The sequence below is a fragment of the Phascolarctos cinereus genome, unplaced genomic scaffold (assembly GCF_003287225.1).
Source record: "Phascolarctos cinereus isolate Bilbo 61053 unplaced genomic scaffold, phaCin_HiC Scaffold_726;HRSCAF=1367, whole genome shotgun sequence".
NCBI classification, from domain to species: Eukaryota; Metazoa; Chordata; class Mammalia; order Diprotodontia; family Phascolarctidae; genus Phascolarctos; species Phascolarctos cinereus.
Genome location: NW_027556098.1, coordinates 380142147 through 380167269, shown reverse-complemented (window position 1 = coordinate 380167269; position 25123 = coordinate 380142147). Strand labels below are relative to the sequence as shown.

At 46.6% G+C, this 25123-nt stretch overlaps 1 protein-coding gene across 1 annotated transcript; it reads right to left on the bottom strand.

Moving 5' to 3' along the window:
• Positions 1-11623: 11623 nt before the first annotated feature.
• MUL1 (mitochondrial E3 ubiquitin protein ligase 1) lies at positions 11624-21545 on the bottom strand. The gene is made up of 4 exons (XM_020973181.2): positions 21346-21545; positions 16972-17059; positions 15739-15859; positions 11624-13762 (listed from the first exon to the last, which is right to left on the bottom strand). The coding sequence occupies exons 1-4, from the start codon at positions 21463-21465 to the stop codon at positions 13033-13035; spliced, it is 1059 nt and encodes a 352-aa protein (XP_020828840.1). The 5' UTR covers positions 21466-21545; the 3' UTR covers positions 11624-13032.
• Between the last annotated feature and the right edge of the window lie 3578 nt (positions 21546-25123).

The window sequence follows — 25123 nt, the reverse complement described above, 5'->3', positions numbered from 1 at the left end:
TTGGCATTTCATTAAAGCCCTACCCAACCTGGCTCCAGCATTACAATCCAGCCAAACCATGCCCCCTTGCTGTTAACTGAATTTAGCCTTTCATCTCCAGTCTCTGATCCTTTGCATGGCCTGCCCCTCATACCTGAAATGCTGTCCCTCCTCATTGCCACCTCTTAGAATTCCTGTTTGAATCTTTAAAAATTTCTATCAAGCAACACTTTTTATGTGAGACCTTACCTGGCTATCCCTCCAGATGCCAGTGCCTCCTTTCCACTCCCCCAAAAGTTACATTGTCTTGAGTTTGTGTGTGTGTGTGTGTGTGTGTGGGTGGGTGTTGGTGTGTGTGTGTGGGTGTGTGTGGGTGGGTGGGTGTTGGTGTGTGTGTGTGGGTGTGTGTGGGTGTGTTACATATATATATATATATATATATACATATATATATATATATACATACACACACACACACATCCCCTTCTGATAGACTGTAAGCTCCTTGAGGGTAGAAACTGCTTAATTTCATCTTTGTATCCCCGATGCCTGGCACATAGCAGCTGCTTACTAAATATTTAATGACTGATCATTCTCTGATTTGGGCTTTCTCTTCCCCAGTATGGATAACAATAGTTAAGAGCTATAATAATAGACATTGCTATGTTGATTTAAGGTTTGCAAAACACTTTACAAATGCTTTATTTTATTTGACCCTCACAACAACCTTGTAAGGCATGTGTGATTATTGTCCCCATCTGACAGATGAAGAAACTGAGGCTGAGAGGTTAAGTGACTTTCTTAGGATCACATAGTAAGAGGGAAGGATTTGAACTCAGGTCTTCCTGGCTCTAAGTCCAGCACTGTAGCCCCCCTGTGCCACAAGCCAGCCCTATTCTGGTCCTTTGAAGTTCTCATTCATGCCTTTCCATGAACCATATAGAGAAGCTACCCAACATGATAGCTATTTCCCTCTGGATCTTGTGGGATAATACTTTAATTCTCCAAGAAGCCATGGGTTCTCCACCAACACTTGACTTCATTTCCTTCTTAGGAGGCCATTTTATTAGTCACTGTGGACCAAAAAGAGCCTAACTGACCAACGCCCTGGAAATGAGCTCCATCACACACGGCCAGCTTGGACCTCCAATGGCAGGCTTGTACTTGTCCCACACCTGGGGCAACCGAACTTTGTTAGGTTCTTGAAGATTCCTGTAACCTGGCACCAACCTCCTTGTCCAATTCCAGACTGACCTTTCTTACTGTTCTTCACAAACTCTACAACCCAGCCAGGCTCTAGCCCTTACTGTTCAACCTCCCAACGCTGTGCATTGACTCGGTATTTATTTTGTCTATGTTGCTGTTGTCATCGTCATATAAGTTGTGTCTGACTCTTCCTGGTCCCATTTGGGGTTTTCTTGGCAAAGACACTAAGTTGGTTTGCCATTTCCTTCTCCAGCTCATTTTACAGATGAGGAAACTGAGGCTAATTGGTAGGAAGTTTTGCCTGACATCAGGACCAATTTGCCTCTTGACAACCTGCACCTAGTTCAGCCTTCTGAAGCCAGATAAACATTTATCAAGAGTCTATCTTGTGCCCAGCACTATCTCTTTTGATCTTTACAACAACCCTGGGAGTTAACAATAACCCTATTATTATCCCATTTTATAGATGAGGAAACTGAGGCAACAGAGGTTAAGTGACTTGCCCACGGTCACACAGCTAGTTAGTATCTCAGGTCAAATTTGAACTCAGGTCTTCTGGACTCTGAACTCAGTCCTCTACCCACTACAGCTATATGAATAAGGTTAATCCCCCTTCCACATAACAGCCCTTCATATACTTGAACACTGCTGCCATGTCCCTTCCCCATCCCACCCCCATCTTTTCTTCTCAGGCTAAATATCCCCAGTTTCTTCAACCAGTCCTCATATAACATGAACTCAGGTCCCTTTAACACTCTGCTTACCTTCCTTTAGATGTTCTCCACTTTATCAATCAAACAATAAGCATCCCTAAAGTGCCTACTATGTGCCAGGCTCTGAGCTTATCAATATCTCTTCTAATATTGAACACAGTTCTTCAGATATGGCCTGACCAGGGCAGAAGACAATGGGACACTCACCTCCTTGTTTCTCAAAGCTCTGTCTCCATTTGTGCAGCCCAAGATCATGTTAGCTTTTTGGTCTACCTATCATACTTCTGACTCATACTAAGCTTGTAGTGCACGAAAACCTCCAGGTCATCTTCAGACAAACTGATGCCTCAAAACAATTCCCTTCATGCTTACAAAGTCACTTTTTAAAAGTCACCTCAGCCAATAAGACAGGAGGGTCTACTTCACTCATGTGTAGTAAGGAGGCTGGTTTTTAAGTCCACAAAAGGTCACTCTGGGACCCTTCCACCCCAGTCATCAAAATCCTGATCTGAGTCACAAGAACTGGGGAGAAGAAGAGAGTCTGTTTGCTGGAGCTTTTTTTATTTAGGGCCTGAATGACTCACAGGAAAAGTGCTTTGAGGGGAGATGGTTTCTTAGAGCGAAGCGGGAAATATCCAGCAGAGAGGAGTACAAAGAGAATGGGGATAATGAGAGAGAAACAGTGGAGAGCAATGGAGGAAAGGCAGACCGAGAGATGGAGGGAGGCATGAGGAAACGAAAGGATTGGAGCAGAAGGAACTGAACCAGCCCCCACCAAACAGAGGCAAGGAGCCCAGGGGAGAGACAGACACACGGGGGAGCCTAAGAGCCAGGGGCTGGGGAGAAAAGAGAAAGAAAGGAGAGAGGGATGAGAAAACAGAGGTCTGAAAGGCAGGACAGGACAAGACAAGCTGATCTCCTAGCCTTATACACTGACCACTACCTCCTACTGGATACTCTCTTCTCCCCGTGCTCCAAAACCAGCACTCCCTCAGCTCCCTCCTCCCTCCCCAAACACCCCTTCTTTGCCTTCTTTCCCCAAGGGGCTCTTTGCCCCATTTTCACCTTTCTCTGTGATCTCTCCCTCAGCAATCTTGTTCCGTCCCACAGCCTCAACTACCAACACCATGTAAGTGATTGATAAATTAATAAATCTAGATTTTTATAAGGCTCAGCCTTGAGCATCAGACAGATATTAGACCATTTCCTTTGGGATCTCTCTACTTGCACACTCCACTGGCACTCAAATTCAGCACGAGGCATCTTGGTGTGGTGAATGAATGGTGGGCTTGGAGTCAGGAAGACCTAGATTCAAATCCACCCCCAGACACTGACTAGTTCTATGACCATGGGCACATCACCTAACCACTCAAAGCCTCAGTTTCCTCATCTGTAAAGTGAGGGGTTGGACTCCATGACCCTAAGGTCTCTTCCAACTCTAAATCTTGTGATCCACTATACAAAACCAACTTTATTATCTTTCTCCCTAAATCTTCTAACTTCACTATCTCTGCCTGAGCTACCACCATTCAACCTTTATCTTGTTCACAATCTAGACGTTATCTTTGACTCTTTCCTTTCTTTTGACTTTCACACCAGTTTAGTGACCAAATTTTGTCAGTTCTATCTCCGACGCATCTCTTGAATCCATCTCTAGTCCCACTGTCTCGCCCAAGTACAGTCCCTCACTCCGACCTGCTGAGATTAGGATGGTCTCCTAACAGGTCAGCTGTCACCTCCATTCTCTCCTCCCTCCAATCTTTCCCATATATTGCTGCCAAATTATCCTTTCCCTATGCAGAGATTGGGTCTGTTAAAAAAAAATTTCCAGCTTGTACCCTTTTTCTTCCATGGTAAAATTCCAATTCTTTTGCCCACATAGCGGGTAAGGAATGATCTGTCTGGTGACTGGCCCTGTTCACTACCATCAATGTGCTTGGCACGTAGTAAGATAAATGTGTCACCCTCACCCTTTTCCTTTCATTCCAGGGCCCACCCCCACCTGTTATGTGGGCCATCTAACACCAGAGGGTGCCCCAGGGTAACTGCCTAGCTCTGTCTAGAGGGATGGAATCTGCAGAGATAATGAGTTTCTGAGCTTTTCTCTGGTCTAGGATTTGTACTTGTGGATTAGTTCATCAAATCTCATGGCCTGCCCTCTAGGAAAACTAGACCCATTTGCCTCAATTCTCATTGTGTTTTCTAATTGGAAGGTAATAGGCATTTATTAAGCTCCTACCATGCGCCCAGCACTGTGTTAAGCACTTTACAAATTCTATCTCATCTGATCTCGACAACCACCCTGGGAGGTGAGTATTATCATTAGCCCCATTTTAAAGATGAGGAAACTGAGGCAAACAGCTATTAAGTGACTTGCCCAGGGTGATACAGCTAGGAAGTATCTCAGCCTGGATTTGAACTCAGGTCTTTTTGACTCCTGGCCCATCACTCTATCCACTCCACTGTCCAGCTGCCATCTCACACAACAGAAATTGCAGAGCAAGACATGTTATACCAGTCCTTCAAGGCTCTCCCCAGTAGAGTGACATCCCAGCTTTCCATCCTCAACTCCCCTCCGTGGGCTCTATACTTATAAATCAGTTTGGTTAGTTTTTATTTCTTAAATGGGTCATACATTCTTGCACTTCCATGCCTCCCCATCTTCACCTGATGAATCCTGTCCATCTCCTCCAAGAAGCCTTCCCTGATCAACCCCATTGATCCATCATGAATGCTCTTTTCCCACAAACTTTACTTTGTTTTGCACCCCTCACATTTGTCATGTAGTATGCGTTATTATCTATTATCCAATTCAGTAAACATATTTTCAGCAACTAAGTGTATAACAGATAGGTTTTTCTGATTCCAAGTCTGGTTTCCTAAGTTCAAATCTTGCCTCAAATACTTACTAGCTGTGTGACCTTGGACAAATCACTTAACCTCTCTCTTCCTCAGTTTCCTCAACCATAAAATGGGGCTCATAATAGCACCCACCTCCCAGGGTTGTTGTGAAGATCAGATGATGAGAAGCCCAAGCTAGACTTTGAAGGAAGCCAAGGTGCCTAAAAGGAGGAAGTGAATGTACAGTGGTCCCAAGCAAGGGCATGGGGAGAGGAGATGGGACATTAAGTCTGAGAAATGTGGCTGATCCCCCTGTTAACTAGGGCTTCTGAGCTCCCTGAAAACTTGTTGGAACTTTGTGACTCTCTCAGCTACTGCTGAGATGAGCCTAAATAAAAGGAGGTTGGAGAACTTGGCTGAGATCGGTGTGCAGACCCAACACACTGGGGAACTGGGGCAAACCTGGACCAGGGGGAACTGGTGAATGATTCTACTTGGCCATAGTGTGGCCTGGAAAATACCCCAGGGAATAACTGTTTGCTCAAAGAAGGGATTCAGAGAAGGGTGGCCACTGATGGGGAGAAGACAGAAGACCAGATTTTATGAGGACTGGTTGAAATGAAGACGGTTAGCTTGGAGAAGACATCGGGGAAACATGACCCTTGTCTTCAAGGGTCAGAAGGGCTACCACGTGGAATCCATCTTGTACCTGTTCTAATCGACCCCCCCAAAGGGCAGAACTAAAAGCAGCCTTGGGAAAGCACATTTCTTTGGTTCAACTGTAAGGAGAACTGCCAAACTAGAGCTGTCCAAGGTGGGATGGGCCCCTTCTAGAGACATCAGGTTCCTCCTAATTCACTGGGGATCTCTGGGTGGATGGCCGCTAATTAGGGGTGTTGCTGAGAGGATTCCTATCCTATCACAGGTTGGCTAAGGTGATCTCTGAGTCCCTTTCCAGTTCTCTGATCCTGTTAAGAGCTTCAGAAATCAACATTTACTTGGTCTTAATTCCCTGTTTTGCTGGGGTTTCTTTTCAAAGCTTTCGTATCTCTACACAAGCCCTCTGGTGTGCTGGGCCCCAAGAGAACCTGAGGGCCAAGACGACAGGAAAGCTGAGATATTGGGTTCCTTCTTCTCTGCCCAGGGCTGTTCTTATTCCTGAAGTAAAGCTTGGGATCACTGATCTAAAGTTAGACTGGACCTCCCTCAGAAACCATCTAGTCCAATCCTTCCATTTTTCACCACTGAAGAAACCTAGGCTCAAAGTCAAGGGCTTTGCCCAAGATCACACAGGTGACAGAGCTGAGATCTGAACTCAGGACCTGGGCCTCCATGTTGAATCTAGATTCAAATTCTGCTTCAGACACTTAAAAGCTGGGTGTTCCTGGACAAGTCACAGGCTCTCTGAGTCTATTTTCTCATCTATCAAATGTAGATGGTAATAATAGCACGCATCTAACAAGATGGGGAGGCTCGAATGATTTATGCAAAGCAGGTTGAAAACCTGATAGCATCATATAAATGTGATATTATTGCTATTTTTACTCCCCTCCTACCCCTACCCCTACCCCACCCTGGGCCAGAGGTTCAAACAAACAGTTGTTGGAAAGGAGAGAGAGAAAAAAGAGAAAGAGGGGGTGGGGTGGCCAGGAGGTGGCATCCTTTCTGTCCTCCCTGTAGGGTCTGTCCTAAAGGAAGGAGTCAGCAACGAACTCTTCGAATAAGACAGTGAAGCCAAGTGCCCGCTGAGGCTCCAACCTGGGGCAACATTGCCACCTCGTGGCCAGTGTAGGGAAGGCAGAACTGGAAAAAGCTTCCCACCTCCATTTTTTTTTCACTTCAACAGAATTACTCTCAAAAATCACAGAATTTTAAAACACAGAACAGCAGAGCTGAAGGGGATTTTACAATAAAGAATGCTAAGGTTGGAAGGGACCTGAAAATATAGAGCATCAGAGCTTAAAGGCCCAGCAGGGCCAGAAGAGACCTTACACCATAAAATGTCAGAGTGGGAGGAGGTTCCTTAGAACAGAATGTTAGGCCTAGAAGAGTACTTAGAACAGAAAAGGTCAAAACTAGAAGGCACCTTAGAACAAAGAATGCCAGGGCTGGAAGGGACTTTAGAAGAGAGAATATTAAAACTGAAATGGACCCTTACAGCACAAAATGTGAGAGCCAAAAGGTACATCATTTTTTAAAAAATAAAAATAAAAACCCAATATATCAACTAATTACGAGAGTATATGCAATGTTTCATACTCATAGCCCCCTTAACTCTTGGAAGGGACTCTTTTTTTTTTTTTAAGGCAACTGCATTTAAGTGACTTGCCAGGGTCATACGACTACTGTTAGAGATTAGACTTGAACTCAGGTCCTCCTGCTCCATGGCCAATGCTCTATCCACTGCACTACTTAGCTGCCCCTAAAAGCGGACCTTAGAACACAGGATATTAGAAGTGAGAGGAGCCTCGGGGACATCATTTAATCCAATTGCTTCATTTTTACAGATGAGGAAACCAAGGCCCAGAGAGAAAGGACTTGCTTTATAAAGATCACACAATGAGTTAGTAGCAAAGTCAAGACTAGATTCCAGATTGTCGAGCTCCTAGACTACTGTTTTGTTGTTTCTGTTTTTTTCATTTCTCTGCTTAGAGAAACATCAAATTTGACAGCCCAAGTCTTGGCCCCAAAATCAGACAGGGACTCAGCTAGAACCAAAAAACAAAATTCTCTCCAACTCCCTTCTACTGGAACTTTCTCCAGCCCCTCCAAGGTTAGGCCAGTCAAGTCTCCTGGAGTCATACCCAAGTCACCTCCACCTCAGATGGGCTATGAAATGGCTGAGAAATTGAACAGAAAAGGGAGTCAATGCCACTGGTCCAGGGAACCCCATCTCCACCCCTTCCTGGAGGTGGCAAACGTAAGTGTGTACAGACTGGCAAGATACAGTGGTTCACTGTCCTACCTCCACACAGACTGCCATGACAGGAGAGGGAGGCCAGCCATAAATGCGAACACCTTACTGTAGTGATCACCTGGGGATTCAGACTACTGGACCTGAAAAGCACCTCACAAGAAAAAATGTCAGAGCTGGGAGGGTCCTTAGAACACAGGATGTCAGAGCTGGGAGGGCCCTTAGAGCACAGGACATCAAAGCTGGGAAGGGCCTTAGAACACAGGATGTCAGAGCTGGGAGGGCCCTTAGAACACAGGATGTCAGAGCTGGGAGGGGCCTGAGAACACAGGATGTCAGAGCTGGGAGGGCCTTAGAACACAGGATGTCAGAGCTGGGAGGGCCCTTAGGACCCAGAGGGTCAGAGCTAGGAGGGAGGGGCCTTAGAACACAGGATGTCAGAGCTGGAAGGGCTCTCAGGACACAGCATGTTACAGCTGAATGGGAGGCAATTTATAGTTAGAATAATTTAGCCCAAGTCACTCACTTCAAAGATGGGGAAAAAAGAAGCCCAGAAAGGTGATTTAAATAGAGAGAGAAGAGGTGTGACCCAGGGTGGCAGTTCTTAAGCACTAGAACCCAGCTCTGCCTCCCTCTAACCCTGACCCCTCCTGTTAGGCAGAGGCTGAAGAAACAACTGTAGCCCCAACGGAATTACCCAGAGCCAGCCATGCCCACTCCTAGGCCCACCACCACAGGCTGTCCAGGGGCTCGGACTCCTCCTGGGCTCTTCTCAGCAGAGCCTCTGGTGAAAGGGGCCGAGGCCAGCTTCCCAGCTCCAGGCTCCAGGCCCATTGCCCTCAAGGGGACTCTGGATGGGAGGGCAAAGAGGAGATGGCATATGGCAGACTTCTAACAGAAGCAAAGGGTCTCTTTTCCCCTCCAGCTTCCAGGGCTCTGACACTTATCGGCTGGGTGATCCTGGGCAAGTCAGCCTCTGAGAGTCTGTTTCCTCATCTGCACAAGGGCATACTGAACACAAAGTAGTTAACATCAAGCACTACAGAAATGTGAACAATTACTTTTATGGGTTTGGGGTGGCCAGAAAAGGAACAGGCCACAAACGGATCCTAATTACCTTTCACTCTCATTGCTGAAATTCATCATTGTCCACACCTGGCTCTCTACAGTGGTCTTGAGCTAGAAGCAGATTCTCCACGGTGGCAATGCCCCAAGGCCCCAGACAACTTGGACCTTCATTCCAGTGCTGAAGTCATCAATTAAAGGGTCACTTTCACGGTCTGTGTGAGCAGCACTTCTGTGTTTAGGGGGACAACATGCCAGGTCAAGAAACAGGATGCCCGTATTTTAGATGCAAGGCCAGTGGCTAGTGGAGCTCCCTGGAGGATGCCCACAGGGCCTGAGGTCTGTAAGGAGCTAGCACATCAGGTCTCCAGGACCTGACTTGTGGGCTTCCTAATTCTAACTGCTAGGGGCACAGACCTTTCAGTCCTCAGACTTGGGACCACAGACTACAGCTCTTCTTCCAACCACTCAAATGATGGACAGCTCTCTGCCCTCCAACAGCTACAGCAGCCTCCACTTCTCTACCCCGTCTCATTAATCAGCTTTGACTACTTGATTCTGCTGAAGAACTCAGCTCCCTGACCAGGCCCTGTGAAGTCATGGCCAATTTAGCCAGTATGATCCAAGCCTTAGACTCCAAATTCAAACAGTCCATGATCTCAATCCTTGGTCCCAGAGCCCCAGGCCCAGTTGAGGGGCCTGGCAAAGGGCTAATGAGGAGCGGCAGCACCACAGTCACCTTCAGGAAGGGAAAGGCCATCCCCCCCAGGCCAACTGCTCCAGAGCAGAACCGGGCCTGGGAGTTAGAACAAAAAGGCAGCTGCAGGGGAAGTGGCTAATGAGCACTTCTGGGAGCAATTCAGCTTAGAATACATGGAAATTTATTTCATTCAAAATGGATGTTAACGCCATCTAATTGGAAAGAAAACGCAATTTTCCCCTTCTGGGTTTCTGCAAAGGCAATCCTGACACCTTGCAGAGGAGCTAGCCTGAGGGAAGTCACATTCGATTTCCAAGACTAGCCACGCCATGCACACAAGGACCTTAAAATACCTCTGCCTCACAGTTAAGGCCCCCCAATTGCAGAACTCTCCCCACCTTCAACTCACCAAGCTCATCTACTCAGGTACTCGATGCCCTGGCCAGGCTAATTGGTTCGCTTGTCCCTGTTGCACCCTTCCACACCTACAGACTCCAGTTCGGCTACTTTCCCACACCTCCACCCTGCTCCAGACCCCGAGGACCAAAAGGTGCAATGGAAGGGGCACGGGGTGGAAAAGGTGGTGGCACTGACAAGCAGTCAGGGTATCCAGAGTCTGAATTAGGGGGGAGAGGCAGCATGGTAGGCAAACAAACTCCAAAACCCAAGTCAACTTACTCAGAGGGGGTCTGCAGAGCGCCAACACCCAAGAGGGCTGAGGTATGAGGGAATTCATCTCTCCAATGGTAGACAAGGGCTCGGGCAAGGGAGCCCATACTACAATAGGAAATCAAGATTTAGAGTTGGCTCAACCCAGGATTCCCAGGCTTCACCTCATGTGCCAGTAAGGTCATAGATGGGATGACCAAACTTCCCCGCCTCAAGGCACTCCCCCTGGGGTGAGTCCATATACCAACCCTCCCTCCTCTCCACCAAACTAATCCTAATCTCCAAATCCAAACCCCACTGCCTCCAGGAAGCCTTCTAGCACTGACACCTTCAGTAAGGATGTGCCACCTTCTTTTATTGGTTCCATTAAGCCTAGGAGTGGGGAACAGGGTGCCCAGTTAGGTCTACACAGCTATAAGTACTAAGGATGGCCAAATGTCTGAAGGGTGTGAAGAGTGAGGTTCTGAGTGCAGTTTGCTTACTATGTATTATAACCATAGGCTCCTGCAAAAGATCACTGGCTGGGGCACTCTTATTTGGGGCACGCCTACACTTTGTTGCGCAACTAACTTCCATTAAACCAGAAAGAGCAGGGCTGTTCCAGTTAAAGACTCTGGCTATCATGCCTAGAATTTAGTGCCAGAAGGTGCCTCTGGGACCACCTAGCCTAGCACTTCTCCAATGTTCTGGTCTCAGGACCCTTTTACACTCCCCAGAGAGCTTTTGTTTATGCAGGTTCTATCTATTAATATTTACCACATCAGGAAATAAAACATCTTAGCATTCTAAGTTTGGACCTCGCTGACCCCCTCAAGGGTCTGGGAGCTCTTGGGTGACCCTGGAACACTCTTTGAGAACCGCTGATCTAGTCCAATGATTTCATTTTACAGAGGAGGAAACTGAGGCCCAGAGAAGGGAAGTGACTTTTCCAGGTCACAAAGTAGCAGAGCGAGGATTCAAACCCAGATTCTGACTCCAAATTCAGCGCTGTTTTCATTCAACCATAAAAACTTCCATATATCGATCATCTATCTTCAAAATAATGCAGTAAAATATGCCCAAGACGAAAGCCACACTGAGCCTGGCTTCATGTCATCGCTGCTCAGGTCAGACAGCCGAGGGCCCAGCAGAGCCACGGGGCTTTCCCGGGACATCAGCTCTCACAGTGTGGACTGGGCAGAGCACCACATTTAGACCCCCAACTTGGACTGTTTCAGCTCTACAGGAGAGAGCCGGCACAGAGGCCAAAGCAAGGGACCTGGAGTAAGAAAGGCTCGAGCTCACATCCGCCCTGAGATGTTCCAACAAGTCACTTCACTTCTGCCTCAGTTTCCTCATCTATACAATGGGGATAATAAGAGCACCTAATTCTCAAGGTGTGAGGCTCAAATGAGATGGCTGTAAAGCGCTCTGCAAATCTCAAAGAACTGTGTGTAAGTGCTTGCTGGACTAGACAACCCTCAATGCAGCTCTAATTCTGAGACGGTTTATCAAGAGAAGCCCTAGTGGGAACGCGCACAAAGCCACAGACTCACATTCAGTTTCAACATAAAATATTTACTCTGCGTCCTCTGCACACGAGCCAAAGAAGACACTGCATAGTCCTGGGGTGTTGCCGTGACAGCCCTGTTCTCAGGGGAGGCCAGGAAGCAGGACAGGGGAAGGAGACACGAGAAGAGAGGCTGCAACCTCGGGGATCCCCCCAAGGCTGGCGCTTACAAAACTCAAGCAGACAAGGAAGGGGGAAAGCAACACAAGAAGAGATAGCACTATCAGACCCATGGGACACTCTCACTTCGCGGTAAAGGGGATCAAGTAAGAATGCGTGCTCCCGTCCTCCTGACTGGTGAAAAGCCTCCAGGGTGAGGAGGCTAACGCGGTGACATCCTCAAGTCTGGAGCACTTTCCAATCCTCGCTTGAAACGGGCACAACACCTAATCATTCCCTGGAAGGTTCCCAGCTCGAACCCCAAGCACCGTGATCCTGGCGTCCTCGCCTCCCGTGGGCACAGCGGCCATTTACGTGTCAGCCTGCTCTGAAGGCAGTGAGCACACCGAGGGTGAGGCAGCTAAACGGGGACAAGACAAAGCTGAAGAGGAATCTGAAAATCCAGGCCTCACTTTCCACCATCACCAATAAGGCTGACTCGCTTTCTCCCCTAATGTCCCCTTCAGGTTCCTGCCCGCCACACTGAGCTGCCTGGGGCCTAAGGCCTAAGACGCAGTTTCACTTCCTTCCTTCTCCACATGCCTGTACAGACACTATTTGGTTGATGAGAGGGATGAGAAGGAAGGAAAGCCTTATCAACACATCATTCCCTAGCAATCTGGGTTAAAATAACTGCACGATATGCAAGTGGTGGAGCAGAAAAGAAAACTAGTCCTACTGGCAGCTGGCAGCTCCTGTTCTGACCCCAGGCTTCTCCTGAGGCACCTCTGAAAAACCCAACCCCCACTCACTATGTTCTCCCTTTTCTCCCGCTGGGATAACTGGGTCACTGAACCCAGGCTGTCCTAAACCAACGGGGATCACACGACTCGTCTGGAATGATGCTGGAAAAAATCTCAGACACAAGTGAGGAGGGAACCGCTTGTGAGGTCAAGGGGTCTAGTTAACTTTCTCTTTCTTTCATACACACACACACACGCATGCACGCACGCACGCACGCAGAAATGGCAGAAAAGATGCAGCCGGCCTTGCTACATACACCCACCCAGGCTCTTTGGCTCGCCCGCTCTTTGATTTAAAGCATAATCCCACAGGCCTCGGTGTCCAATCTCTGCTGCTGCGTTTAAGAGATCAGGATGTTTTTTCTCTCTCCCTCCATCCCTCGATGATGCCTAGCGGTTACAAGTGGCCACCACCAGACTCCACCTCTAAGGGATTGGTAAAATCCACTGAAAAGGGGAACCGTCTCCTCTGTAAATTCCAAATCTTTGAACAGTCAGCTGTCGTACAAGGGAACTACCCGGACAATCTCCCGTCTACAAACAGGGCACGTCTTTGGCTCGGGCAAGGCCTGGTAGCACTCGCCGCAGGAGCAGACGTGGCCGCACTCCAGAAAGACGCACGACCTGACGTTGCTCAGACACACAGCGCAGGCATTTTTTAAAGTCTCTCTGTCCTCAGCGCTGGCCGCCCTCAGGAGCTGGGCCTCGCGCAGCCGGAACTCCTCCCGCGCCTGCTTCATGCGCTGCCGCTCTCGCCGGTGCAGGTACTGCCTGCGCAGGATGAAGAGGAGGGTGGCACAGGCGGCAAGGCCAGAGACGACTGTCAGGATTTTCCAGAGCTTGACGCCAGACTCTTGCCTCTGCAGGAGGGCATCGAAGTCCTGGCTGCTCAGGTAATACTGCAGGCCCTGTTTGGGGGGCCGCAGACAGATGGAACTGTTGTCCAGAACCAGCTCCCCCACGCCCGTGACGGCGGCCCCCACCTTGAGCATCTCCTCCGTCTCCTGGATGCCCTTGGGCCGCTCCCCACTGATGTAGTGGCCGATCGCATCAGTGAAGGACTGGACCGTAGGGTGGAACTTCTCATACACCGTTTCTAAGCCGAGGTCAGCTGAGTCCAGGGGCTTCAGAACTCGGACCGCCACGCCCGTGCCATCGGCATGGGGCACCAGGTCAAAGGGCACCGTATTTGTTCTCTGGTGGATGATTTTTTCACAGTCATTCCTGGAAGAGGAAAATAAAAGCATGAGACAGAGGGCAGAAAACACCAAACACATAAGCAAAGGAGAATGCTGAAAGCCAGATGAATCTGTGAATCCCCATTAGCATGTGTTTGATTATGTGGCTCCCAAACTTCTTCAACCAATGGGCCACTTGGGGTGGGGCAAAAGGCCCCGAGATGTTTCCTGTTTTCTTTGCCAGTTTTTTAAAAAATCCATCAGAATCCAATGGGAAAATATTTGCTGTCATACAAGGAAAGAGGCCTCTATTAAATATTTAAATTACCAATTTATGCCAGATAAGAATGTGTAGAAATAATACTACAAAATTTAGGGCAGTAAGAGACAACGCTAATAAGAAGTGGCTGAGGAGCGGCTAGGTGGCACAGAGGATAGAGCTCTGGCCTTGGAGTCAGGAGGACCTGAGTTCAAATCCAGCCTCAGACACTTGACACTTACTTAGCAGTGTGACCCTGGGCAACTCACTTAACCCCGACTGCCTCACCAAAAAGATTTAAAAAAAAAACTGAATGAAATGGAAAGATCTGCTAGACTATAAAATCCAAAAGATGGGATGCTCTCTAAACTAAACTCTCTCCCTCAATTGCAAGCACCGTCATCTGCACATAATAGGCACTTAGTAAATGTTTGTGGGATTTGATTAAATTGCATAGATTGATACTGGAAAAAACTGAGAGGAGGATTTCCTGACTCAAACTATACTGTAGACGAGGAAAAGATCTAAATTCCCTATTATCCTCCTCCACTTTGATATGAGGGCTTTTAGTCAAGAAAAGGAGTCCTGGTCCAAGAATAGGGGCAGGGAGAAGGAAATGTGGAGGAAAAAAGAGAGTCTGAGGATAAAAGGGAAGAAGAAAAATAACCAGTGGCATGATCTCACATTTCTATTGTGCTTTATGCTTCATAGAGCACCCTCCTCACAAGTCTACGAAGTAGGTATTAGAAGTATACTCATACTTGTACCTAGCGGGTACCGTAGGGCTGCTGAGAGGAAAGCATTAGCAAACTTTAAAATGCTAGAGAAATAGCCCCCTGATGCCCTCTCGTGTCAAGGAAGCGTAGCCTGGCGGGGAGAGGGCTGGGCTTGGATAACAAAAGACCTCAACTCAGATGCTTCCCGTGCTTGCTTAGGGGATGTTAAGCAAGGCAGGTAACACTATGTCTCATGAAATTCCCTAAAATATCATCTACAAAGGCGCAGACCAGCTACAATCTGGCTCAGAAGAGAGTTCTCAGGCTGAGTTCTTATGAAATGGATGCTTTGCCTTCCCCTCTAAGCCTACCTCACACCTATTTTGTGTCTCCTACACACCCACACATGTAAATACTGTCTCCCTCCTAGAATGTAAACTCCTTGAGGGCAGGGACTACTCCCCCCTCCTCCAATCACCTAGCACAGTGCCTGAGCTTTCCACAAATGCACGATGACTGTCGGATATTCCTCCTTGAAAAAAATGATTTCCTTAAAGTCCAGGTCTAATCAGGTCTGCCCCAACTCCCAACTAAACAAACCCCAACTGTTCCCTAATACCTGTAGGCTCAAATTTGAACTCCTCTGTCTGGTGTCTGAAGCCCTTCCCAGCTGGCCCTCTTTCTATCTCTCCAGCCTTCTTCCATGTTACTCCCCTCCCAATCTTCCCCTCTACCGATCCCTACTGGCCAACCTGGAACTGGAACAAGAGGCCAGATCTTCCGACCCTGGGGAGGCAGGTTTTTGGACCTCGGGTGGTAGAGGTTTTGTGGACCAGTAAACATTTCCCACAGAGGGATGGCTGGGAAACCCTGGTTTAGGCAACACAAACTGTCCATCTGCTTGAGTAATTAGTCACTACTTCTCTTTTCTTGAAGCTTCCCCATTTCACAAAGAGAGAAACCTGACATTATGAATTAAGACCCAGGAATCCAGCAGGGGAAGAGACCATCAAAAAGCTCCTAAGCAGCAGGAAAAAAGGTACACACCAGAGGTGGGTTGTTCGATTCCACACCATCTTGTGCTCCTGGAGGGTCAGTCTCTGAATCACTCCTTTGCAGTTTTCCACAAATTGGCTGTTAAGGGTTTCCTTAACAGAACGCACAGCTCCTGAAGGGGAAGAGAGATTCCTTAAGAACTGTCCTCCCATGGAAAGCTTCTGCATGAAAAAAAAATCAATTTCCCCATCAAATCTATCTTTGCATCAACTCTCCCTGAAAAGGGTATAGAGGGAATTAACAAAAACATAGAACACAAAAGCCATTCCCCAGTGGCTCCGTGGTCAAAGCATACGATGTGAACACAGTCTCAAAAAGAAGAACCACAAACTATTAACAGCCACGTGAAAAGCTGCTCCAAATCACTAATGACAGCAAAACACAAATCAAAATGTCACTCTCAGGAAACGGGCAAAGATGACAAAAGACAGAAACGGTAAATGCTAGAGAGGATGCCAGAAAAGAGGCGCTTTAATTCACTGTCGGCGCAGCTGTGAATTGGTGAAACCCTTCTGAAGACAATATGGAATTATGCTACCAAAGTGACCTCTGATCCAGGGATGGCACTGCCAGGCAGACACTCCCAGAAGGTCAAAGACAAAGGGGAGGTTCACGTTCTGCAAAATAAACTATTCGTAGCAGCACGTTTTCTGTGGCGATAAGAACTACAAACAAAGTAGGTGCGCTCAGCTGGGGAAAGGCTCTGCAGAGGTGGGGGACAACGGGCAGGCTCCTGCGCATGCTGGAAGGGGCAGCTGCCATGCTGGCTGGCTTTACGGAACTGCGAGCTGGGGAAAGGAGAGGGGAGAAGTGATATAAAACCAAAAGGTATCAATAAAAATGGAACAGAAATACTCTCCTTATCTCTGAGCAAGCTCAAGTCTTTACTCACTTCGATGAAATGAATTTCACTCAGGCAATGGAAAAATCAATTGAGAACTTCCTTTGCAGAGCACAATTAAGTGCCAACTACACAGCAGGCATGGGGCTCCCAAGACGAAGACATAACATTTAAGGAAGGAGGGGAGGAGAGAGACAACCTGCACCCACGTTAATATTGGGGGGGGGAGGTGACAACGAGAGAAGGCTTCCTGGAAAGGGGAGGAACGTGAACCTTGAGGAGGATCAGGCTGCCAGGTGGCTGAGATGAGGGGCAGTGCATCCCAGTGGGCCCCTCACCAAGCCCCCTCCCTCCCACTAAACCCGACCCATCAATGAGCATACCCTCAATGACAGCATAAGGCACACACTTCCCAGGAGCATCACTAAGAATACTCTTCAAATCTTCTCCCAAGTGAATTTTTTTGGCTCCCTAGGGGGGAAAAAAAGTAAAATGATCAATGTTACCAATGTTATGACATATTCTATCAAACCCACTAATATTCAGAGAAGAAATAATAAATGTGGGTGAACCGGACAAGAGAAAGCTTATGTTTCTATTTCAATCCAGAAAGGAGTGGTTGGGAACCCTCAAATAGCAATTACAGAAAGTACCATTCAAAAATGGGAACAGGCAGCATTGTTGAAAATACAACTAAGAATATTTTCTATAGAAATTAAGTACCTTCAAGAGCAAAAATCTTATCCACTTCTGTGTGAATCTTTCTAAACTATATCATATACTCCCCAGCTACCTAACCTTTTCCTGACAATTCAGTCACCATTATGAACATCCACTACTTTGCTGTGCCACAGTGGTGCCCTCAGGTGCCAGTGCAGGGGTACAGTTCCTTGAGTGCTGTCTCTTAGAAAATTTTCTAACAACACTTCATGCCCGCTTTGCCATAACACTGCAGAGGTTACTTTAAATGTATTTGTGCGAAGATCACAGCCCTTCCCCTCCCATTAGACTGCAATAACCCCGAGGGCAGAGTCCATCCATTTCATCTCTAGCCCTCTCCCTCAATCACAGTGGCCTTCACATATCAGGCATTTAACAAATGTTTTCTAAATCAAATTGAATCGTCTCTACACACAACAGCCACAGACTGTTGAATTTTGCAAGTTCTTATAGGTGTCCTTTACTTGTTGCTGTAAGAGACATGCACAAAATAATAAAATCAAGACCGCTATGAAGTTCTCCTTGGAACAGAATGCACGAGCTTTAGGACACTAACTTTTTCGCTTCCTTCCTGCTAGGTAGTTCGGTGGCAAAGTGGCTCAAGCACTGGGTCTAGAGTCGGAAAAATATGAATTCAAATCCAGTGTCAGACACTTACTAGCAGTGTGACCCTGAGCAAATCAATTAGCATCTATCTGCCTCAGTTTCCTCAACCATAATATGAGGATAACACCACCTACGTCCCAGAACTGTTGTGAGGATCAAATGAGATAGTAATTGTGAAGCATTTAGCACAGTGACTGGCACATACCAGGTTCTATATAAATGCTTATTCCCTTCTCCCTTCCTTTCCCATTGTTTCAGATAACTGAGGTGGCCAAATAACAGATTCCCAGGTATATGAGGTTTTTAGGTGACAGCTTATATTACGACCACCTTCCATTTAAGTGGCTTCTATAATCAGTCTCAGAAACAAGCACCACAAGGGACATGCGAAAGAAAAAGACATGGTTCCTCTGCTGGAAGAGGCAACATCAACAGAACATTGGACTTGGAATACAGTCAAAACTGAGAACTGGGTGACCTGAGTTGTGTGACCTTGGGCAAATCACTTTGCAGCTCTGGGCCTCAATTTCCTCATCTGTAAAATGGTAAGGAGTAATTACACTTCCACCTCACAGGGTTGTGAGGAACACTCTGTAAGCCTTAAAGTACTAAATAAATTTGAGAGCTTTTCATTGCTGTGAGAAGAGCTGATAAACTAGATGAGGAAATAGAGATGTGCTACACTAGGGGACCCCAACCTACAGTACAGCCCTCTTTTTATATATGAGGAAACTGAGGCTGGGAGACCTTAAGTGACTTGCCCAGGCCGGGTCTGAATTCCAGTCTTCCTGACTCCAAGTCCAGAAGTTCACCCAATGCATCCCTTCACTGTACTACTGATAAAATGTCAGAAAGGCAGGAAGGCCCCAGATGGGAGACTCTGAATGTCAGACAAAGGAGTCTGAATTTTATGTGGTAAATAAGAAGCCATTGAAGGACTCTGAGCAGAAGGGTGACATGAACAAACCCATGCAGACACACATTGCTTGAGAATGTCCTTATCTACCCTTGCATCTGCCTCAGCACCTAAGGTACTCCACACACCATGTGTCAGGAGGGCCTTGAGCCCGGATCTCCCCGACTCCAAGACTAGCTCTCTACCCATTAGGTCAGGCCCATCTGTACCATCAGAGCGAAGTCTTTGCCGATGCTTCATACAACGATCCTGACTTTTAAAAAATCAAACAATGACTGGTGTTTCAAAGTCCTTTGTTGGGCATTTGAATCTTCCCATAAGTTGTATGTTACGAAAGAGCAATAAATACAAAGTCCAAATAGCTTTGAGATCAAATCCCTGTTCCGACACTTGCTGCTGAATAAAACTGGACAAGCCTTTCTCTCTGGGCATCACTTCCTCTACTGTGAAACGAGAGGTTTGGACCAGAGCTCTGAGGCTTCTTCTAGATCTAAACCTACAACTACTTCCCCACTAAGGCATTTCTCCTCTTTACTCTAGGCCATGCTTTCTTTACTCCCTAAAATTCCCGGTACTCATTTCTGTTCAGGTTGCCCCCTGCCTAGATTCTTCTCCCTTCTTCGTCTTCCTAAGAAATTCCTATCCACCCTCTAATCCTAATTTTAAGGTCACTTCCTCCACAAAGCCTTCTCTGATTCTCCCCTATCATAAGGACTTTGCCCTCTGACTTCACATAGCACTTCATTTTTACTCCTGTAACATATCAATTTACTTTTCCCCTGAATCATTTCAATTTGTTTTTTAGGAGAAAAGACACAACAAAAGCAAGAGGAACAAATTATATCTTAGCAAAGACTCCAAAATGACAGCTGGACTGCCTACACTTCCTTATTGAGGCTTACCGATGTAAATCACAGTCATTTCTAGAAGACCACCACTCCAAATGAACCCCTCTCTCCGGAAAAAAAAATTATCTTATAATGTCATGTATTATGGCTTTCTGTCTTAAGTTACTCGGGAAGGACCTTTCGTGTCTAAATTTTGTAAATCCTTCTGCCCTAAGAACACAAGTATATAATAAGTATTTAACTGCATTCCTCAAGTATGTCTAGTGCAAATTATTAATGCTCTTGACGTAATCTATGGGGAAGAATTTCTTAAGGTTTTCCTTCTCTATTCCTCCTATACATAAGAATAAAGTTGTGTTTATTCTCCTTAGGCTCAGGAGACAGCACTGGCTGATGATAAAACCAGGTTTGAAAAGGGTCTGGAGACACTCCTGAATTCCAGCTTTATGCTGTGGCTGTTCTTACATTAAAGACTTAACAGAATCCTACAAATGGAAGGTCCCACAACTCAAAGGTCACAAAGACTAAACCCTAAGTGAAAAATACCTGTCGCCCTATCCCCAACAAGTGGCTGTACAGGCTTAGCTTGAGAACCTCCAGGGATGGAGAACTCTCATGGTTAGCAAATTTCTCCTTACAAAGGAGTTATAATCTGCCTCCCAGAAATTTCTGCCCATAGGACCAAATGGCGAAATCCCATTTCTTCTAATACCTAAAGACAGTTATGATGCCCTCCCTCCAAGTGTTCTCTTCTCTAGGCTACATATGATTGAGCCAATCGTCAACTGGCCATGATTTTGACTTCCTTCCCCATCCTGGGTGGCTGTTTGTCAACTTCCTTCCCAAAAGGTGGCACGGAGAACTGACCACAAAACTTCAGTGGCCCAAGTACAAGGAACAAGGGAATTATCATGTCGCTATCAATCAATCAACTTGTACTATGTTCTATGGGGACACAAAACGGGGCAATGGACAATTATAGACGGGGGGAGGGGGAGAGACAGACAGGCACAGAGACAGAGAGAGAAAAACTAGATAAGACAGAAGAATAGAGAGAGAGGTAGATATAGATGGACAGACAGGACAGGCTATATATAGTCACAAATGTTAAATATATATATGGATGAATACATAAACAGAAAGAGATGTAGACAGGTATAAATGGATGGATAGCACAGACAGGTAGATACAGATGAACAATGGATAGATATAGATGGATAAGTGCATGCACAGCTAGAAGGATATAGATACGTAGAGAGCTATAGCCGGATAGACAGGATAGAGAGGTAGATACAGATGAATGATGGACAGATATAGATGGATGGATGTATAGGGAGGTAGACATCTCTGCTCCTGCCTCTCTTAATGCAGCCTAAAAACCAAAGTCGTTTTCGTTGACTCAAAGTGAGCTTGTGGTCCACTAAGGCCCCCAGATCTCGACGGTAACAGAGGCGGACGAGGAGGAAGGGGAAGACGCCTCGGGACGGGGTCAGGGCTTAGGTCCTGGGCGGGCCTCAGTCACTTTTGACTGTTGCGGAGAGGGAAGAGGGACGCGGGACAGGGGGAGGGGGCCTAGGGTGTGGGAACTCCGACGAGGCTGTGGTGGTGTGGGGTCAAACGGTCCGGCCCGGGGTCCGAGTCCGGGTCCGCGGCGCAAACCGACTGACCTTGAGCTCGCGGGCTGCCTGGACCTTGTGCCGGTACACAGAGTACAGGGCGGCGGCCACGGCCGAACTGGCGCCCAGCAGGATGAGCTGGGCCGCCGAGGGCCGCCCGCCGGTGTCCATGGCGCCTCCTCTGCGGCCTCAGCCAGCGCCGGAACCATAGAGACGCGCCGCCACCGCCGCCGCCGGCCAGAGAGGCCGGAAGGGGATGAGCCGGAAAGCAGAGACCGGAAGGGGAGGGACCGGAAGGGGAGAGGCCGGAAGGGGAGAGACCGGTCTCCTTTCCCCCGCGCTCTGGAACCCAAACTTTAGTGTCTGCGGTGGGACCGAACTGGCCGCCTCCCTCCCTCCCAGTTACTTCCGTGCCCTCGCCCCCAACAACTCCCCTGCAGCATTCTCTGTCTGTCTGTCTCCCTCCCTCTGTCTCTGTCTCTCTCTCTTTGTCTCTCTGTGTGTCTCTCTCCCCCTCTCTCCCCTCTCCGTCTCTCTCTCTCTTTCTGTCCCTCTCTGTCTCTGTGTGTCTCTCTCCCCCCTCTCCTGTCTCTGTCTCTCCTCTCTGTCTCTATGTCTCTGTCTCTGTGTCTCTCCATGTATATATGTATGTATGTATATGCACACATATTCACCACAACACAGAATTATGGAGGTAAAAACCTAGGTTTTCTTATTTTGCTCAAGCATAAATTCAAGCCTCAGAGAAAACCTGATCGTTAGGATTCTAACAAGCCTTCTTATAGGCAAAATTATGTCAGTGACAGGGAAATAATTCTTCTACATGTTGCAATCTTGTACATTCCCCTGACGCCATGAAAATTAGAGATCCGTAATCTCATACGTCCTTCGGTGTCATGAAAGTTGAACAAACTTAAACAGTCACAATGTCATACAGCCCCTAAGGAAATAAACTTCATCAAATAAACTCTGCACGAACAAAGACAGGTTACAGATTAAACTGCATTTAGAGGGTTCACAAATAGGCTGATTAAGAAGGATTTACAGGTCACCTGAGACACTTGAGATTCTTTCTCTGGCTTATCTAAGGAATGGTTAAGACTCAAGTAAATGTTTACATCCCATGGGATAGGTTTTGATCAGTTAAGGTTAATATTAACTAAAAGTTGCAGGAGAAACAAAAAGAAAGAATTCCCAAAAGAGGAATAGGGTGTAAGAAGACTGTAAAAAATAGGAGGGGGGCTAGGTTATGAAGAGCTTTGAAGATGTGTCTCAGAGTCTATCTGACTGAGAGCTCCCTGAGAGCAGGAATCGTGTCGTGATAAAGAAGATCGGGAGCTTTCTTCCTCAGACTGGGCATCCCCTGGGGGTGGGCATTGCATATCTCCCACCAGTTTGGAGACACCCCTAAAGTCAGAAGCTGTGTCTTCCCCTACTGCTCCCTCAAAACTAGCTAGGATAGTTTTCCTTCTTATCCAAGATGTCCTCCAACTCCAACTTTATCTGAGTCTATAAAATGGCAGAAATCAAACGAGCTAATATTTGTAAAGCATTTTGGAAACCTTGGCTTTATCATAATCATCATTATCATCATCATCATCATTGTCATCATCATTATTATTATCATCATCATCATCATCATCATCATTGTTATCATTATTATTATTATTATGGAAAGAGGGATTGGAGGGCAATAGTTAATCAAACAGAAGGATCACACCTCCTGGAAATTAGGCTCACAGCGACTGTCTTTCCTGATGCTTTGGGCCACTAGGGGGCAGGAGCAGCACAGGGATGCTGAGATCAGCCACACCTGGGGAAGATGTGGGTTACGGTCTGAAGAAGAGAAATACTGTTAAGGAGAGAAAGGCCTCTGATACTAGCTTTGTTCCATCTCTCATCCTTCTGGTTTCTGGGCCCTCTTTGGCCTCTGCTTTGCCATATGACCAGTCAACATTAATCGCTTCACCTCCTAGTGCCTACAGGATCATAGACTGAAGGCTAGAAGGGGTCTTAAAAGACCAACCGGTCCAACGGCCTTCATCTTACAGATAAGGAAATGGAGGCTGAGAGAATTTAAGCGATTTACCTAAGATCCTAATAACGCCAGTGTAAGATCCATTGTGCTCCTCTGCCTCTCCATCTAGTCGGACTCCTTTATTTTACAAAGCAGAAAACTAGAGCCCAGAGAGGGTCAGTGACTTGGCCACAGTCACAAAACTGGTCAGTACAACATGGGAAATCAACTCCAGATTTCCTGATTGCCAGTCAAGGACTCTCCTCTCTGCCCAGCTCTGGAAAGTAACCAAGGCTTCTGAAGGAAGAAGATAGTGGGAACGTTCAAATGGCAAGAAAGTGAGTTAGCCCTAGACCTGGTGCTGGGAAGCTTTGGCTCTTATCCCATTAGACTTTCTTTATAACATACAGATGTGAGTCCACAAGCCTTTGATCTCTTTAAACTCGTGATCCTGGACCAAATTTTCCACCCCAGTTCTCACTGTCCCCCTGCTTGTGCCCATCTTTGCACTGAAATCACTGGACATATAAAGGTTGAATGAGTTTGGAACAGTTTGTCAAATTCTTAATAAAATTTCTCAACAACTGAATTTGGCTTGTTTCCCCATCACCAGGATTTCCTTAGGAATATCATGTCTATGTCCGGCAATAAGATAGATAGTCGTACATACATACATTCATACATACATAGGTAAATAAATAAGTAAATGAATTAATAGATAATTAAATGAAAAAGAAAATGACCCTCAGCTCACATGAAAGGACTCAGGCTAGCAAAACATTAAATGTATATCAGGCTTTATCTAACCTGACAAAAATTTGCAAAGAACTCACAAGTCCACTGAAAGTCAAGATCACTCTCCTTCCTTCTCTCCAGAAGAACCCTGTCTTCTAAGGACCTGTAAAATACTTCCCTGGGTAGTGGGTAGGATCTCCCATTAAGAGAATTGATCTCCCTCACCCCAGGACCTACACTGTCCACATTACTCACAGTATTAATGAAGGGCAAAGTTGAGGCTCATTCCTCCACTTCATGGCTTGAGGCTTAACTGCTCCCAATTGTTATAGGAACTCTCACTTGGTCCTCTTCTCATTCCCTGGAAGAGCCAGATGTTTCCCCTTAGGAACTGCATTATAGACAAACCTTCCTTCAAGAAATTGAGTCTGAGTCTGGGTGGGGAATATCACCTCTCTAGGCTTCTCTATTTTCCTTCTCTCCTGTCACTGGAGGTTATATGTAGCCCTCTTTTATAGATTAAAGCCAGGGATCTATAGGAACTAACCCTGAATCATCAACCATCCTCAAGATGGTATCAACAAGACAAGTATCCAGTATAAAACAATTGTTTGTCCTATCACAGAGACCTCGGGCAATCAACAATCATTTAATAAGATCTTACTACATACCAAGCACTGTGCTAAGCATTAGGAATAAAAAAAAAAGTAGAAAGACAATCCCTGCCCTCAGGGAGCTTATATTCTAATGGAGATATAAAATGCCTACTCCAAAATGACATCACTATGTCAAGTTCCAGGTACAATGTGTCCAACTGTGGTTGATCAGACCAACACAAGCTTGGAAGGCTTGGGCTTAGATAGTCCATATGAATATCGGGGGGGGGGGATGTTTCTAAATTTGCGTATCTCACATTTCTTTTGAGCTACTGCAATTCTGCTTTGCTCAGAGAGCATAGTGCCTTCTTTGATGTGGACATGTCATGCTAGGCAGTCTTGTACCAGCATCTTCCATATCTCACAATCAATTCAAAGTTTTTCAGAGAGATGTTGAGAAGGTCCTTTTATCACTTCTTCT

What these genes read in the sequence shown, in the direction of transcription:
- MUL1 (XM_020973181.2), bottom strand. Translation starts at nt 21,465, where the DNA reads ATGGACACCGGCGGGCGGCCCTCGGCGGCCCAGCTCATCCTGCTGGGC. An exon ending in AGGCAGCCCGCGAGCTCAAG is followed by an intron (nt 17,060 to 21,345) that starts GTCAGTCGGTTT and finishes TTTCCCCCCTAG; the next exon opens with GGAGCCAAAAAAATTCACTT. An exon ending in GCCTTATGCTGTCATTGAGG is followed by an intron (nt 15,860 to 16,971) that starts GTATGCTCATTG and finishes CTTCCCCTTCAG; the next exon opens with GAGCTGTGCGTTCTGTTAAG.